Genomic DNA, 19,136 nt, shown 5'->3' on the forward strand with positions numbered 1-19,136 from the left:
AGGCAGAGGAGACTGGATTTGGGCACTGCTGAGTACCCTCTCTGCTTTGCATTGTGCCTTTTTCTCTGTGTGCCTTCTTCAGGCCTGCCTTTCTCCAACTGCTGAATGCCAAGGTCTGTTTGCATTCTTTGGGATTCTCCACTGCTACCTAAAGCACTAGCAAATTTTCCTTTTAGTTCTTGAACTGGCAGAAAAAAAAAAAAAAAAAAAAAAAAAAACAAGCAAGACTCCTAGGCTGTATCACTGAGATCATAGGGCCCTGGCCAGCTCTCCAGAGAAATCTTGTTTCTTCACTAGCAGTGTGGTGCAGAGAGGGCAAAGCTCAAACACGGTGCCGTTACCTAACGGAGTAGAGACGCAGAGAGCTATTTTTAATTTAAGAATTATTTAATTTTAACATTCTGAATTCCTTTCTAAAATCATCAAGAAATCTATGGGGGTGCTTTGGCAACATTCATTTTATAATAGAAGTGAACAATTATTCTTGTTGGTGTTGCTATGTAGGGAAAGAAAATGTAAAACCCGGTACAGTGTCAAAAGAAGTTCTGACACAGAGAAAGAAAGTCAATGCTTTGAGATTAAAACAGCTCTGTCCTCTAAATAACAAAACACTACCCACAAATGAGACAAGAAAATGGCAATCACAGTGAGTCGAACATCAGCAATGATTTGGCTTAGTAAAGAAATAATCTAAATGATATGACAACAAAAATGTCACTTATATAATTTTTGTTTCTTCATATTTAGCATATTATACACATGAAATATATTTTTATCAAGAATACTGAAAGGATACTAACTCCATAGTAACCAGAAAAAAAAATCAGCTTTTTTTCATTTGCTTTCTGTATTTTAAAATGGCATTTGATTTTTGAAATTATTGAAATTTTTTCACTTAAATTAGTTTGAATAACTAACTATTCAGTTTGGAATTACAGTTTTTATCTTGTAAGATTTTCTTATTCATGTATATTTCTAGATCCCTAAAGCTATTTAAATATTTTTACTAATATTTGTATATAAATTCTAAAATCAGCTATCACATTGATGGTTGGCACATTTAACTACATAATTTATTTTTTCCTACTAGCTTTCCATTACAAACCACAAGTCTTTGAACTTGTGATTAGGTTCCATAGCTTGAGGGTTTTGAACGCTTTTCCAGAAGGCTTTCAATTTCTTTAATGCCTTCCTCTTCCAGTAGAATCAGCTAAAGTTTTTGTAATAGGAAGCATACTTTCAAGGTGCCTTGATTCCAAATTTTAGTAACTTTTTAAAAATGTTGTTACTCGTAACTAAAGGTATTCACAATAAACATATTGAAAATGTTTTATGTTTGGTAATATTTTGCTTCTTTTGTTCAGCTTCAAAGGTTAAGTCATTTCACAGATTTCTCAATTAAGAACATCTGTATAGAACAGTGTGATATCAGAAGGTTTCTGAAACTGAATGACTCCAAGTCTTTTTACAATAGTGTTTATTACACAGACTAGGAGAGAAATGATCAACATGCTTGCTCTATTAGGAAAACTATTAAATTGTTATTATTAAATTATAACTATTGCATTAAAATACAAACAGTTTACTGCATTTTTATTCTTAAACATGTTTGATTGGAGGGTATCCTTTTACATTTGTATGTCAGGAGCTGACTATTTTTAAAGACCTTGGTTATTCCTCGTAATACATATTTTTAACTTGCATACTTTCTTAAAATGTTCCAATTAATGTATACTCATAGTTTGGTTAATACATGAATTTAGAATGCTAATATTTACGTCACATACATACACACTTGACATATATATAGTTCAGTACACACACGCGCGCGCGCACACACGCACACACACACGGCTCAGGAGCCTTAGGGACAGCACTGAGCCATCCATGTTCCTCCTACTCACATCATGTAGGTTGAGGAAGGATGTTTGGTCTACTGCACTGCTCCGCATTACGCAATTATTCACCCTGCTCTCAAGTCTCTTATTTCCATTTCCCACCTACTTAGTATTATTATTATCCCAGGTTCTTCCTTTTCCTTGCTTTCTTCCTTCCTGGCCCCTCAGCCCAAACAGCTCCTGGAATCTTCAGTGGTGTACTTCACTTGCTTTGCTAAAACATTAGCGCCTTCAGAACTTTGCCATGTCTTATCACTCCCCGGAACCCACGGGCTCTGCGTTTCTCTGCAATCCTTCACGCTCACCTATCCCGATAGAAGCACAGACACAACCCTTTCCCGCTTTTTCCATTTTGTTTTTTCCATAACAATACATTTTTTTGGAAGGTGCAGTTATAAAACCCCAACGCAAATTCAGTGAACCAGCGCGGAGAGAAGGCTTTGCATGCGATGAGAAATTCTGTGAAACTATGGCAACGTTGAAGTGCGGTATGGTCAGTGCTTAGCTGATTGCATTTTCATTTGTAATGTGGAAGCATTGCCAAGAAATTGAATCCTGCTGGCTCTGATGGCAGATGTTTCCTAGAATTTTAAGCTGTCTTAGAACTCTCCAGAATGACCCGTGATGATTGGGATGCGAAGTCTGATACTGTGGGTAATTGCCTGCAGTTTAACAATGGATGGAACCCCATTAAAAAGCAATGCTTAAGCTATCATTTTCTAAAGGTATTATAATTATAATCATAAGGAAAATGTATCTGCAATAATTTTATTTTTAATGGCTTCAGATTGCATATGCTGAAATTTCAAAGTTTAAGCCATTAGCAATCTTTACATGTTAAAAGAAATATTTTTCTATTTATTTGTTTATTCATCAAGCAAGCATTTACCAAATGCCTCTTCTGTACTAAACAGGCTTCATCATCGCTGACAAAATGCATCATTTGTAACTTACCGTGGGCCATGCGGTGGAACCAGTAGTAGCCAAAGTCAACTCCTAGGAAGGTTAAATACCATGTCCACTGAGAATCCCAAGGCAAATCGAAAAGTCTGTAGTTCTCCCAGATATAAATATAGCTGGTCACTTCAAGGCTTTTGAAGAACAGACTGGAAAATAAAATCCACAGCGATGGCTATAACATATTCTGTATCCGTGATCATGCTAATACGGTCTAGACGAGGTTGAGTATGAATATATGCATATATAAAAATGGTGTCTGTCACCATCCCGCTGTGCCTCTTCTTACTGTGTCGCTGTGTCTGGGCTCCCTACCCTTGATTATATATATATATATATATATATATATATATATATATATATATATATATATCTTTTTTGGTTCCTAGGATGTGGGCACCAGTTATTTGCACTCTTGCATTTCAAGAAAATTGGGAGACTCTTCTCTTTCTGTGTCTCTTAAAATGCTTTTTATGGAACATTTCATACACAGTAAATCTTACTAAACTGCACCTTAGTTCCTGTTATTGTCATTGCTAAGATTTAATGAAGAACACAGCAAGGATGGCTGACAATAGGAGACTGAAAATTTGAAAACTATACACGGAATGTTTCCTAAGGAGCCGGAAAGCCGCTTGCTGTCATTAAATATGACCATCCGTAAAATCTGCAGTAGTCTGGAGTGACTTCTACTCTTTTCTGTCTTCTCCTTTCTTATCCCTCCTGCACAAATCCAACTGTTACTGTGGTGTTTACACTTTACACATCTTTGGTAAGTCAAATGGGGAGGGACTTTCAGAATATAAGGAAATTATTTCTTACCAGAAATGAGGCATATAAATCTATTCAAAGTAAACAAATTAAATAAGTAAAAACAGCCAGAGAGATGGTTAAGTGGTTGAGAACACTTGCTGCTCTTGCAAAGGACCTAAATGCAGTTCATAGCACTGACATCAGGTGGCATACAACCTTCTGTAGTATTCCAGCTTGAGGGAGCCTGAGACCCTCTTCTGGCCTCTGGAGGCACCATGCACACATTTATGTTATAAGCTTGCAAGCACACACACATACATGTAAATAAAAATGCAAACGGAATAAAATGTTCTTCAAGTTTAGAAAATAAAATCTGTATTTCTACATATTTTATCAAGTTTCTGTAAATTTTTGTTTCAAACCTTTCAAAACCCTATTTAATTTAATATAATATATTTAACTTTTAATTATCTCTGACAAAACTTAAGATCATATTCAACTTGACTATATTTACTATATAAATATAAATATAGAACAAATTTATTCTATATTTGTTATTAAAATATGAAAAGAGTTGATCATTCCAAATATGTAGTTATAAGCAAGCAGCAAGCCTGTTTCACAAAATTATGAGAAATATTTAAATATTGCGATGTGAGGTGAAATTTAAATAAGCGTGAAAGATTTTTTATTTTATTTTTGGGTAATCGCATATTTAATTATAAATCATATTTAAAATTTTCTCATTTTCTTTGACTATGCCAACATTATTTATATATATATATATATATATATATATATATATATATATATATTAAAATACTGGGCTAATTCAATGCAGCATTATTATACACAGCTCATAAAATCCTTTGCTTGTCACTTTGGGAAGGGCAACAGTCAGCACATCTTAAGAATCAATTTGGCATGGCATGGCTGGAAGCCTTGCTGCTGAGATGGAGACTTTAACCCTAACATAGTCACAGCCTTTATTCTCATACCAGTACCAACCTGTGGTGTGTTCTAGATTCATTAGAACCTCCGGCCTGGCTGCCTGGCAGGCCTTCCGTACTTCCTGTTCTTAGGGCAATGCTCCTGAGGTCAGGACTTTGCAGGTGAGCAGCCTCCTCAGACTGCCCAGATGCCCAAGAGTGGCTGATTTGAGACAAGTAGAAACCCACTGCTCTCTATCAGTCTGGGATATCTAAACATATCCATATGCAGCTCCACATTGGGTAAGACAGGCCATGGGCCATGGTTCATGGATTCCTACAGCACTTCAGAGGCATGAAGAATTGGAAGTATACAACCTATTTTCTAAATGTTACCAAGAAAGGGTTTAAAACAGGTTTTGATTTAAAGGTGCTCAGCTTGGGCAGTATCTTACATGTTTAGACCGGGACATTCCAATAGTGACACTCCTTTTTATTTGTTTGTTTTTTTTGATTTTAGAGACAGGGTTCACTGTGTAGCTTTGGAGCCTGTCCTGGAACTCACATTGTAGACCAGGCTGGCCTCAGGCTCACAGAGATCCGCCTGTCTCTGCCTCCAGGGTACTAGGAATAAAAGGCGTGCCACTCTTGAAATGTAGGCAGGGGTGATCTTTTTATTGGAGGCCGTTCAGAACAAAGCTTAAGTTAAGATATAAAACTTTAAAAATCTGTCTCTAATTTCTGATAATAGAGTATCAATTGTATAAAGTTCCCTTTTAGGTTAAAATGTTGAACAAAGTCAGGATTTTTTATGGTCCAAGTTATTAACTTCTCTAACTGAGAGATTTTAACCATGACACTGCTGCTACTTTGGGCCAGATGACTCTGTTAGGAAAGATGTCCAAGTTCCAATTAAACTGTAGAAAACACCCTGCTGTCTCTTCAGACTCAGCACTACCACCGCTCCCACTTCTGTAACGACCAAATATGTGTCCAGGCATTGCCAAACGTTTCCTAATGAGCGAATGATTGTGTCCCAAGCCGCTAACCACTGCCTTAAAGCAACTAGAGAGAAACATTAAAGCAAACACAATTCAACAGGCATTTATCGTATTCTAATGATTGTTAGACAAGCTTTGTTACAAGGTATCAAATTAATTTTGACTACATATTTATCAGTCATGTGTTAACTCCATACTGGGAGCTCTCTCAGTCTCTGGTGTAGCACAGGGCCCAAGGGCGTATTGTTGAACATGGACTATTATAACCTGGCTCACAAGGGTTTCATTAGTTCGGTATGTTCTTAAAATTTATGCTAGCTTCTTTGTCATGGGCAAATGAAACAAGATTAAGACACTGTCTGGATCTCAAGCAGTGTGGTGCTGTAAAACTTTGATTTCTAAAACCCAGAGAGCTGGCTGCCTGAATTCAAGTGCTTCTTATTTCCAGCATGGGTGTTGGGGATTGAACAGACATCTTGTCTCTTCCTCTGCCATGTGTATTATTAGGGTTGACACAAATGGAGATAAAATGTGCTTCGTACACTGGGTTAGACCTTTCCCCTCTTCTCACTTTAGCAAGAGGCTAAACTCTTTTCAAGGTAAGCAGACAGAGTGGTGTGGAGCGGTATTCCTGCTTTCTCTCAGCAAGAGGATCATGACCCTGCTCCACTAGACATGTGAAAGAATTCAGTGCCCACAACTAAAATGATTTGCTCAGGAGATACAGCTGGGAAAAGATTATCAAATTCTGGAAAACCCTTGATGGCAGGAAATAGCACCTACGTTTGCAAAACTGTTCCCACCAGATCCGGAATCATAAACCAGAGCTCCTTCCTTTTTCTGTTCCCAGTTCCTCCACCCCCATCCCCAAAGCCCTGGAGTATGACTCTGCATTCTGGAATTTTAACTTGAACTCTATAAATCCCTTTCGGTGGGAAGAGACATACATAACTTAGAGGCATAGATGTAGGGGCCTCGCTTGATCAGGTGGAGATGGAGTGGTAAGAAACACAGGGCCTTACATGGAATGCGGATGTGAGACCAAGGAAATGACCTAAGTATCAAGAGAAAAGAGTACCTGCTGTGCGGAGGTCTGCACGATGGCTTTCCTTTACTGCTCAAGACTTTTTTGTGCACTCTCTTCAAACGGTGACATTTTAAGGTTAGGAACACATGACAAAATTTGGGTCAGTGTGTAAAGAGTGAAGTAATTTACACAGCTTGTTCTCAACTTCTAAAGTACAGTGCAGCACAACACACGCACACACACGCACACACACGCACACACACGCACACATACACGCACACACGCACACACACGCGCACACACACACGCTTGTACTTAACATATATCTGAGTGTGAAGCTTAATTTTTTTCTGAGAAATTTATTTTTTTCAGAGAATTTGACTCTATGTTTATCTGAAAACCTCTCATAACTGACCTCAGAACTCGCCTGTCTGTCTGCGAGCTCCCGCCACTTTTGCTCCATCTAGTGGAACACTGACTTTTCAGTGTCTCAGTAACAAGATAAAGGAAAGAACTTCTGCTTCCTGTAAACGGTATTGTGTTTCCTGCCACTTCTCACTGCAAAAGTGCACGACATTTATAAAGCCATCACCTCACTTCTCTAAAGCACCCTTTAAACCATAAATGTATTTGCTACATTCGTTAGGAATGCCGCTGTATTAAGAAGCGTGTGAGTTCTGCCTGGGAACCCATGGAACTATATTCACAGAAGAAGGTAATGTCATTGAAGTCATAGATTTTTCTTTATTTCCTAACCCCACCCTAAGAACTTGAAAACATTTCAAAAAATTTAATTTCCTCCTTTTAATTTTTTTATGAACTCACCTACTTTTTTATTTCCATCAGAAATGGAAAATTCCATGTACCTATGGCTGCATATTACAGAACTAGCACCATGGTCAAAGCTGGCCATGCCCCCTGAATAATAATAGTGGAGTGTTCTGAACTTATTTGAAAACTTACTTTTTAAATTATCTCTTGAGCCTACTGCAATTTGATTTATCATCTGCCGTTTCAACAGAATAAATGAACCTCTTCAGAACGAATATACTATGGATATTTCTATCAGCAGTGAAGCCTCTCCTGGGAGGGTGCAGTTTATGGAAACAGTAACTTGGGTAGGATGGAAAAAATCGAGGTCCTGGACTTCTACTGAAGGAGTGGAATTCGAGTTCTGCTTAAACGAGCAGGGGAGATGAGATTATTTTTCACTCATTAATGTATAAGTCAGTAGTACAGTGTTTTGAACATTATGCTTTGAAAAAATAGACATGGCACACATTTCATTCAGTCAGGTTTAATTTTATAGTTACATACTCAAATGCTTCTTGTTAGTGACTGTGGATACAGTCAGCAATGTATTACTATTAAAGAGATTTAAAATTGTATGTAATTATATTACCAGGGTCGTCCAATAAAATTGTTTTTCCTCCAAGTCCCCAGACACCGTTTCTATTGCAAGAATGCAGAACTGGAAAGAGGGGCTCATTACTTTCTCTATTTTGTTAGGTGCCATTTAGAAGTATTATCTGAAGTGCAGTTCTCTGCTGGCAGAGTAACTAATGGTATAGCATTCTCTTCCTTGCAATTACATCCATTAAGGATGGGGCAAATCCCTGTTGCTAGTACTGAAAATGAACTGGATTCCTTGGAGAGCCAAGGACCCACGGCGTTAAGTCTAACCCTCAGCTGCTAATGATTTGCACGGGGAGTCGTTTGAATGCTATCGCTTCAAGTGAGATACTGGTTGAGCTTGATGCCAAGTTGCTCTTCAAAAATTTTCTTTCTCCCTTCCTCCCCCCCCCCCTCTTTCGTCCTGTCTCTCTTTCTTCTTTTTTCTTCTGTTCTCTGAGGACACAGAGTGGAGCGAATGTAGAGAAACAGCTTTCTTTTTGTTTATACTTTCATTTTAAAATAGTAGTGAAATAAAAGAAAATACATTTAAGTGTAACTTTCAGGTTGTTTTCTTTGATGGGATATTTCACATTATCCTCATTGAAGACTAAGAAACATTTCAAAAATGTATCTGGAAATCTTGCATTATTTTATAATTTAATATTTTTTTAAAACCCGTAAGAAGAAAAGAAACAAAGACCGGCAATTTTTGTTAAAATTACAAATAGAATTATTATATTTAAATTAAACTTTAATTAAAAATATAGCAGCAGAAGAACACTGTCAAAGTCCAAGTTAGTAATGTTGTACCTTTTGTCAGAGAGAACCAGAATTCAAAGGTTTGGAAGACTTTTTTTTAACATAAGGAGTTGTTAAAATAATGGGTGAGGGAACAGGGCTTCACTTTGTATTCCTGAAGAACTCTGTTTTGACATTTTGACTATCTGCTTCTAGCTCAGTCTCTTCCCACTTCTCTCTCTCTCTTTCTCTCTCTCTCTCTCTCTCTCTCTCTCTCTCTCTCTCTCTCTCTCTCTCTCTCCTCTTCCTTTATAGTAACTTTTTTCACCACTCACCTCCATTTCCATTCCATTCCCAATCAGGTGTGTGTGTGTGTGTGTGTGTGTGTGTGTGTGTGCACTGTGCATGTGGATCTCTGCTTTTTGAGACATGATTTTATAAAAGGTTATAGTGGGAATCTTGGTTTGTTGTTCTAACTTGGTACCATCATGAGTCATATTGCTAGAAGAAATGCTGCTGTGAGAATAAAGTGTGTGTTTCCGGGCGCTCGGTGTTAGAAGTGGACAGTGTTTCTTTACGTGAAACCAAAATCAAACTTAAAAAAGGAAAACAAAAAAAGCCAAAGGATTAATCAATGCGATGTCCCTCGAAATTTTTGAATAACAAGACAAAATAATAAATACAGAAGTGCTCTTTCTCAGGCAACACAATACACGACCTGGATTTGCACCTCCACGGGCTATATTTCTCAATTATCAGATGATTTTCACAGTCGAAAAATCAACTGATTTCCAAGAACTTTTAGTGCAGTATATTCTCACAATGAGCTATGGAAACCAACTGAATTATCTTCAATAAAGAAATCTATACCTAAATCTATGTATGTGAGAGTATACATATGGAAGGGACTCGTGCTCATTTCTGATACAAAAAACCACACAATAAAGAAATTCATCAATAATTTGAATTGGTATTTAGGCAATCTGAGGCTTCCTCAGAGGAATAATCTTCTATTATGTCTGACATCAGTATGTTACCACATCTGCAGATACTCAACTCATTATTTTATGACTGTAAACCTAAGACCCAGTTTACTCAGAGTAACACATTGATGTGTATTTTTAACACTTACCTTTTACCTAAACCTATTATGAAATTATATCAAGTTATTGCACCTTTTCTCAGATGTATCTCAGTTTTAATGTCATTTTTTAAAATCCACCTTGATTTCCCACTGTGTGGTTCCAAGAAACATTCCAAAGCAATGAGCTCTGATCAGGAGGGAAGCTCCAAAAACATTAATCGAAGAAGGGGTGGGAGACTGTACTAAACACACTCTTCCCCAGTTCAAAGCTAATCTTCCTAGGGAACTTTTCTCATGGTCCCTGCTTCTTCAGCACCTTCTTTAGTCCTCATACACAGGAGGTACCTTTGTCTATCTGCTGGGTTTTCCTCCTATACCTCATAATTCACTATATAATGTAGGTAATTTATTGAATGTTTGACGTATTATTTGTCCAGTTTTATCATTAGTATGGCACTAAAAATATATTATTTTAGAGTACTTGATATGTGCCAGACATCATTCCATGAGTATGAACTAAAACTCTGATATGACATAAACTCTTGATTTCAAAGTGCATAAAGGTTAAGGGGTGCAAACACGAGGAGATCCTCCAACCCTGGGATTACTGTGTCTGGAGTGATTGCAAGAGTCAACACATGGAGCAGAGGTGCCCAAATCAGGGTTGGGAAACAGATTATCCTAACAAAGTGCATCGGAGATGTGTTATGAAAAGATAAAGATGACAGACAAAAAAAAAAAAAAAAACCTGAGAAACTAAACCTTGTGAGTTTCAGGAATAAAACTTGACTTCATGTCCAGGAAAATATGGAAATAGGAAAGGGCTTCCCTTGGTCTCTATGTTTCAAGCATTTGGCTACCATTGGGACAGACAAGACAAAACTAAGAGAGATTTGTAATGGTTCACATAATTACATGATCTTTATTGAGAAACATCTGAGGCCTAGTGTGGGAGCACACAGATGTGAGCCTGTTACCCTGGCAGCGAATTTGAGTTTATTTTTCCTCTTTCAAAGTTGTTGACAACAAGTGTGGTCACACACCCTGACCTAGAGTGTCGTTTCTTGGTGTTTTGAACATTAAGATGGTCCACTGTACCCTGACCAAAGGTCAGATAATTCAAGCCTATTCCTGCTCCTTCATTTGAAAACAGGAGGTTTGACATGGAGAGGGAGTGACTGTCTATAGGATACTTGGTATATTAGCTGCAAACCCTGACCAAAACATCAAAATGCCTTACTCAGAAAATAATGGCTTGGTGTCTCAAGTATTGAGGCAAGGAACTGTTTTCCTTGTCCTTTGTGTCATGTTAAAACATCTTTTTTTACCTTCTTCCCCCTCTCTTTGCATTGGGGTATAAAAGCGTATAAAAAATTAATGTGGGCAAATTCAGTATTCAGCATGCATTGACTTTCCCACCTTGTACTGTCCTGTATCTATGTTTCTTTCGTGTCTCTGTTCCTCCTACCTGACATTTCTAACCCTCACGTTCTTACCCTGGAAAGTACAAACCTGTCATAGGTGGACAGCAACATTAGTCACCTCCAAATGTGGCTTATGACAGGACAGAATGGGGAGAGATCTGTGGAAAATGTGGCTGGGACAAAAAATAATTCTAGCAGTGACCTGGATAAAAATGCAGAGCAAGGTCTATAGTAAGGCAGGTGAAGGAGTCACATTGGGTACAAATTATAAGAAGGTATCAGGAAAACTGAGTAATTAAGACTAGCAAAGTTTAGCATTCTCTATTAAAATCAAACGTGAAATGTCAGTGCTACAAAAAAATAGAAAATTTCCAAGAATGACAGATTCTGAATTCTTTAAATTAGAAATGTGAAGTGTCCACGTGATGTCTCCTCTGCTTTACATTGGAGAATGGTGGATTGTCTTTCATTGTTCTAAACCGTGACTCACCTTGGAAGTCGAGAGACAACACCAGCTGACATGGATGTCAGAAAATCATCCAGGTGACCTGGTGGCTTCCCCTTGAGAAACCAGCTGAGGATTAGTTCAAGCAGAATCAAGGAGATGAAAAATGGAGTTGCCTAGAATGGAGATTCAAGGGAAGAGATGCTATTCTGTTTTCTTTGAAATTTTCCACATTTTCTGATCAGTCCTACGATATTTTGTAAAGAAGGGGTACAACAGTAGGAGATGATCTAAATTTATACTGCAGGTTATTTCCAAACCAATGAGCAGGGAAATTGACTTATTTTAGATATACACTAAAGATATGTTAAAAACATAACATGCAATTTGCAAATGAAATAAAAACATAAATATAACCATCACTATTATGCCAGGAGAATAATTAAAATCAGGAAAGGAATGCTCCGAGTTAAAGGAATTACATTTAAAATTAGATAAACCTGTAAGAGTCTATTTTCTGCCCATGAACAAGCCAGATGCACTCTAAGAGAACTCCTTAAAAATACCCTAAATTAGAGATTTTAAAAATTGGACTTTCTGGAACTACTTTTGAAGGTAACATGAAAGTAGTAGGAAGAAAAAACAAGACTCTTAGCAAACAAGCTAATCTCCTGTGATTGCATCACCATCAAAATTTCAGTCATTCAAAACCAGCCTACAATTCACAATCCCAGAAAACCTAGACAATATTCAGTATCCTAAAAGAGACATACATGAATCTAATCTACATGGGAAGTAGAAAAAGACAAGATCTCCTGAGTAAATTTGGGGCATGGGGACCATAGGAGATGGTCGAAAGGGAGAGAGAGGATGGGAAGGGAGCAGAAGAAAATGTATACCTCAGTAAAATCAATAAAAGACAGTTTTAGTCATTCAGCTTTGATTCTGTGCTTTGTAATAATGAGTATTCAACTACTGATCAACGTATATTGGACTATATATAATTTGCACAGTAATAATTGTTGATGACAGGAGTGGCACATTTTTCTTCACTGGATAAACATGGCGATATCAAATCTCAAAAGCAATATGGACTTCAGTCATTTGGAAACAGATAATGAGTCTGAAGTTTGAACTCCCAGGAGTACGCTCTGTGATGTCATGTTTTCCCTGATTCTGCACTAGGCCTTGTTGTAGAAACAACTTTCACAGGGTTGGGAACATCAATGCTCAGACTCTAATTCTGAATATTTCCACTTCCAATCATAGCCAAGCAACAGGAGTGAAAAATGCCACAAAGGCTTGAAATGTTTTTTTTTTTTAAATGCTTCAAGTTCAAACTTAGGAAGTTGGAATTATACTGAGCCAGGCTGTGCATCCTTCCTTCTGCAGAAGTACTCTACCATTTAAAGAGGAAATACCTTGCTGGAGGCAGTGGATAAGTTAAACATTTTAAAACAAAATTGTTACAATGCTTACTGACGTAGTATAACTATTTATTACTTCTTTCCAATAGTTTCCATGCCCAGGAAAACTTTGAATTTTTTCTCATATTCTAAAGTGATGCACAGGGGATTTACAGACAAAGATGTAGAGATTGTAGACAAATTGAATTCTCTAGAAAATTGAACTTTTGTTTCATGACTATAAGAAATTGAAACTTTACGATACTGTAATAATTTCAAGTAGGAAATTGAATGAATCTCCAGGATCTGTTGAGTTTATGTTACAAAAAAAAAAAAAAGAGCAAGAGAAGCTCTTTCAAGACAGCCTCACCTTTTTAACGTAATCAGGCACCTCTTCGACAGTTTGGAAGGTGGTTTCACTGGGTTTCATCATGTAAAACATCACTCGAAAACCCTGGGAAACTGAAACATTGTCTTGGTCTCCTGGGCTCTTCATTTCTGTCCGTCTGATTGCTAGCTGGAGATATTTGTGGTAGAAACCCAAGACTGAACAAAGAACAGGAGCTGGGCAGCACAGAGCGAGCCTTGTCAGAGCAAAGCAAGGCACAGAGCTCCACAGGGAGGTCGGCCAACAGCAGTTTATATGCAGACACTGAACGCGACAAGAGTAAGTTCAGAGTTCACTGGCTGACTCACAGGAAGCAGAATGTCCCGAGAGAAGGAGAACCCAGAAAAACAAGCATACAGTGCAGTTTGCCTATAGCATGTAAGTAACCTATCAACAACAAAAAAGAAAAACAAATAAATAAAACTCGTCCAGTTGTATCTGGGAAATGAAAGGGAAAGCAGATAAATCAGGTTTATATACACAGGGGAAAGGGCACTCTCACAGAGTGGAGTCCAAAAGTCAGATTACAGGAACAAAATATGTTTTTTTCCTAAACAGCACGTCTTTGAATTTGTTGCTTCTTCTCTGACTCCTGTCTTTGAAGAGACAGGGAGTCTGACAGTCAGTTGATGCCCCTAAACTGGAGAAGCTGTGTATTTCTGCCTCCATGTTTTGACTCTGTCATGGGAACTTCTGAATGTTTTGCAAACCAGTCCAGAGCCACTAGGTTTATCGCATAATCTGCTTAGTGGAAACTTACCTATTGACAATTTCTCTAGCTTTCTTGTCTTTAAAGGGACTCCCTAAGAAAACTCTCAGGGGTTGTCAGGAGACCTCACCTGGAGCTGGCATACTGAGCTAAACACCCTGTAATCTTTTGGAGGACTGGAGGGCACTTCCTGGACTGCATTGGCGGGGAAAGTATAGATCTTTCCTGAAAAGTATGGAATTTGTCAAAATAGACATCAGCAGATATGGTTATCATGGTGTACTGGAAGGAATATTGTGTGGAACCTGACATTCCTTTTCTTGTGAGAAAAGCAATTTAGGAAGGAAGTATTACAGTTTAGGCTGTCCCTTTTTAATTCATTCAGAACCCCAGATCCTGAGATAGCATCATCCACATTCAGGCTGATACTTCACCAGTTAAACTCAAGGGGGTCCCTTTAGGTGTCAAGAAGGGAACAAACCAGAAAATGTGGGAATAAAAACTCACTTAATGTTAGCTTATGACATATGATCCCTGAACAGACCCAATTGTGCCAGAAACAATATTCAAGGTAGAAAAAGGAAAGAAAAATATACTTGAATTTTCTTGCAATTTATTTTAGGCTGAGTCAAAAGGCAGCGGAGATAGGAGTGCAGGTAAGAAGTCTCCAGGGACTAGACCCATGGACACTCCCCATGGGCAGTGAGAAAAGAGGGAAGAATGAACGTAAGGTAATTAGATCAACGAATGAGGTGAGCCTTGGCCTAGTCCTTGCATCATCCTGACTACAGGCTTCATCCTCCACTGCACAAAGAGTAATCTGTACTCTGGAGAAGCAGCTTAGGGTCTAAGCACTTTCTACTGTGGTTAATAACAGGATACAAGAGTGGATTCCAAAATAGAAACATTTGTTTTCTCTTGGGGCCACCACATCTTCAGGTCCTGCCTCTTCAAATGAGGAAAAACAGACATTCAGGGGGAGGCCCTGTTGCCCCCTCAACACCACCTTCTTTAGTCTTTAAAATGAGCTTCTAAGGATTAGACTAGAGATCTCTTCTGATATTGTTATCTTAAAGTATATTTCCAGTAGGAATCATAAAAAATATAGAACACAATTTTGTAGAGTGTTGTCATAAGTGCACTAGGTGAATTACAATGGCATACATACTTAAAAGAGCTTCTTACATTAAAGATTCTTTTAAAAGTATTTTTCTAGCTGCTGATATTAGAACCTATATGTATGATGTGTAATGTGTGATGTGTAATTTGTAATGTGTAATTGTCCTGGACTTCTTTTCTTAACCACTACCCTTACCCTAAGTCATCGAACCAGAAAAGAGTGGAAGTTTAAAAACAAAGGCCACACAGTCTAACTCAGTGTTAAAACTATCAGTCTTGTTTTTTCTGTGAATCTACTAGAGCTGAATTTGGGGAGCACAAAAGAGTCCCCGGGACTCCTGGGTGATGTTCTCTCAGGAGGATGCTGTAGAGTGAAGTTGGAAAGCTGTGTCTGGGTCCATAACCGTCATGGAGCTGCCAAGACTGGTGGAAACAGTGAAAGGAAAGAACTGAAGATTTTGGCTTAATCCATCGAGAGGAGAGATGTTCTGCTGAGAAGAGGACACTCAGGTGCGATGTGAGCTGCTGCATACACCTAGATGGAGTTGGTCACAAAGATAAATCTCAAGTTCAAAAATCAAAATAAAAGAATTAGCTAAGAACAGCGTTGGAAAAACTGACAGGATAGCTACAGGCCAAAGATGATTTTGTGTGCAGCAACTTTAATAATGTCCACATGAATAAAATGATTCTAATTTTAATCTAAAAACTTGGGTTGTAACATTAATTTTATTTTCATGGAAATTGTTTACAGATCAAATACTAATATCATGAAATACAACTTCGCAAAAAATAAACTTGTAGAAGTAATTGAAAAAATATTCAACTTGTATTTCATTAAAGTGTAGTAAACTTGCTTCAATATTAAGAAGTGAGAAGAATCCTTTTCACAGAGAATGTGTTTCAGCGTTCCCACTAATATGAGAGTTCCACTGAGTCTCATGCTTCTGAAAACTAGGTATGTGTTGGCAGATATTCAGTGTTTTCTTTCTCTTCCTGGAGTAATGGACTGCGTAGCTTTGTGGCATATGACTGCCATCATCTGAAGATAGTCATCTCTCCTACTACTGCGCTCCTGTATATTTTGATGTTATTTTTAGAGAGTCCAGTTAGTGTTGTCCCTAAAAGCTCCCTGTCTCCAAGAATTAACACTCTGTAATAATAGAACAGCACAGGAAGCCTTAATCACTCTCCCTATTTTCTCAGATCAGATTTTATTACTTTTGGCCCAATCCTTTCCTTGACATAGTAGAAACAGATCAGGTAGAAGATGAACTTTAAAGAAATTTATGGCATACACTCGAGGTCAGGACATGAAAAACAAACAGTGTTTCCAACATTATTTCTTTACAATCCCATCAAATTGATGCATCTCAATGTTTTAACAGTAGTCCAGTGTTAGAGGGACAGTTTAAAATGCTGCATGCATGTCAGCGTCAGAACGTGTCTAACTCTCTCTTTATAGGATTGATCTTGAATCATTGCTGGAATTAATCCAAATTCACAGTGTAGTGTAAGAGAATGTCAAAAGATCTCAAGTGCATTTCCTGGAATAGCACATGAGATGCTCTACAAAGAGAGGGATTGTCTTTACAAAACCAGTTGAGAAATTCTAGATACTGCAGATGCTTTTGTGAGATTAACCTTAATCTCAATCTTAATCTTTGAATGCTTGTGAAAATTGCAGAATCTGAAGTGGTCAGTAGCAAATTAACTTTTGGTACCTTGCTTGACCTGTAATACTTTCTATTGTAACTTCCTACAGAATTACTGCTTCCCTAACAAGTGGAAACCCCTCCGAAGAGCTACGCTGCATAATGTCAGACTCAGTGTAGACCCTGCTTGCCTACCTACGCATATGGACATGAACATCTACCTCTGCTGAAGTAACTATTGTCTGTATTTGGGGAAAATGTTTAGAAAAGACTTGCTTGTGCTTGAAACTGGTGAGGGTGCAGTTAATCAATGCTTTTCCATATGTCACATAGAATGAATGTCTATTAATGCCCACAAAATGAGCACCGTGTCTGGCCCTGGTGCTCACAGATACTCCTGCCCAATCATGAAATGATCGGGAGAAACTTTTAGAAACTTCAGCAGATGCTTTTTAAATTTATCTTTTTTTAAACTTAAACTCTTGAGTATTTCATATTAGTGCTGTATTTACATCATCTCTATTCATTCATGCTCCCCTTTAACATCTCCCGTGCCCTTCTCTTAAATTCATGGCTTCTTTTTAATTACTATGACATATATACCCCCATATAGATGCAAATATTTGTATAACCTTAAAGATCTGCTTAGTTGCTCCAGCGTGTATGGACTTAGAGCTGGCCCCCTGAAAAGGATTACCTATTAGGGAGGTGTCACTCTAAAAGGCCAATCCTCCTTCTCTTAGCCACTCTTTTCCTGTAGCTTTTTAACTCTGAGTAGGGCCTTCCCCATCCACATCGGCATGACAACTGGTGTTCTTTTTGTATATGTCTTATTTAGGTTCCCATATGTTTGAGATTTCATGAGTGAAATTTGCCTCTTATAGTTGGTTGTTTTTACTTTTTAGGCTTTTGGGGAAGTCCACTTCCCAGCCCCCAAAGAAATCACGCATGGAGACTGATTCTTAGTTAAGAGTGCCCATCCTTAGCTTGGCTTGTTTCCTGTCAGCTTTTCTTAAATTATCCCATCTATCTTTGGCCTTGGGGCTTTTATCTTTCTCTATGCCGGAATACCATTTTTTCCCTTATTATTCTGTATCTGGCGGTGTAACTGGGTGACTGGGTGGCTGGCCCCTGATGTCCTCCTTCTTCCTCTCTCATGCCCTGATTCTAGATCTTCTTCCCAGATTTCTCCTCATATTTATGCTTTCTGCCTGCCAGTCACTCTCTGCCTATTTCTGCTTCCCTGTTGCCCACTCAGCGCTTTATTAGACCATCACGTGTTTTAGAAGCAGAGTATCACAGCTTCACAGAGTTCAACAAATGCAACATAAACAAAAGTAACACACCTTCCAGTAATATTCCTCAGCACCCTCTCATATACAGAAGGCACATTCTCACAACAGACATTCTGATCTTTTGACTTTTACAGTCCTTTTATTTTCTTGTTCGTAGCATTCCCGAGCCATTAGGTGTAGTAGTTGCATTGTTGATCTGTCTATTGAGACTAGAAACTTGAAGGTCAGATTTTCTCTTCATTTTAACTACTTGCAAATTTCTGTAATATTCTCTATCTGCTCCAAAGGGGGAAAAAAAAACATGCCGCTTTGATGATGAGTGAGAACTACTGACCCGTGGGAATAAAAGTAAGCATTTAGAATGCAGTTAGACGTTGTCCCGCTTAAGAAAGATCTCCTGAGTAAATTGGGAGCATGGAGACCTTGGGAAAGGGTTGAAGCAGGAGGGGGAAGGCAGAGAGGGGAGCAGAAGAAAATATAGAGCTCAATAAAAATCAATAAAAGAAGAAAAGAGCCAGAATAGGTTTTCTTCTATAGTCCATGATCTCAGCTGCAATGCAGAGATGGTTTATAGTACTAGACATGGCTTTCTTCCTATTTTAAGGGCATTAAGTATAATTAGGTAACTGTTGGTTGCTCATGAAATATAAATGTCATAGCTGCACCCTTGAAAATTTCTTGCCCTGCTGATCTTTGTAGATATTACAGAGGGGTTGAGCTATCCACTGTTTTACCCCCTTTGCAGCTTATATAGAGCCTTCAGATATTATGAGAGCTAGCCTTTATGGAGGAAGCTTGCAGGTAAGTTCCAGAGTGATCCCTCCAGTCTGTTCTTTTATTTACACTTCTATTCTTTGTGCATTTCATGACATGCACCCCAATCCCACTTATCTCCTCATTCTTCCATATCCTC

General features: G+C 38.1%; 1 protein-coding gene across 1 annotated transcript in view; it reads right to left on the reverse strand.

Moving 5' to 3' along the window:
* The window catches only part of Agmo (alkylglycerol monooxygenase), a 262,696-nt gene extending 249,027 nt beyond the window's left edge, over window positions 1-13,669 (reverse strand). The window contains exons 1-3 of the mRNA XM_075947527.1: window positions 13,428-13,669; window positions 11,697-11,827; window positions 2,853-3,004 (exon numbers count right to left, since the gene is read on the reverse strand). Coding sequence (XP_075803642.1) covers window positions 2,853-3,004; window positions 11,697-11,827; window positions 13,428-13,553 — 409 coding nt within the window. The 5' untranslated portion in view covers window positions 13,554-13,669. The remainder of the gene's footprint in view (window positions 1-2,852; window positions 3,005-11,696; window positions 11,828-13,427) is intronic.
* Window positions 13,670-19,136: the final 5,467 nt, after the last annotated feature.

This window comes from Microtus pennsylvanicus, chromosome 14 (genome assembly GCF_037038515.1).
Source record: "Microtus pennsylvanicus isolate mMicPen1 chromosome 14, mMicPen1.hap1, whole genome shotgun sequence".
Classification (NCBI taxonomy): Eukaryota; Metazoa; Chordata; class Mammalia; order Rodentia; family Cricetidae; genus Microtus; species Microtus pennsylvanicus.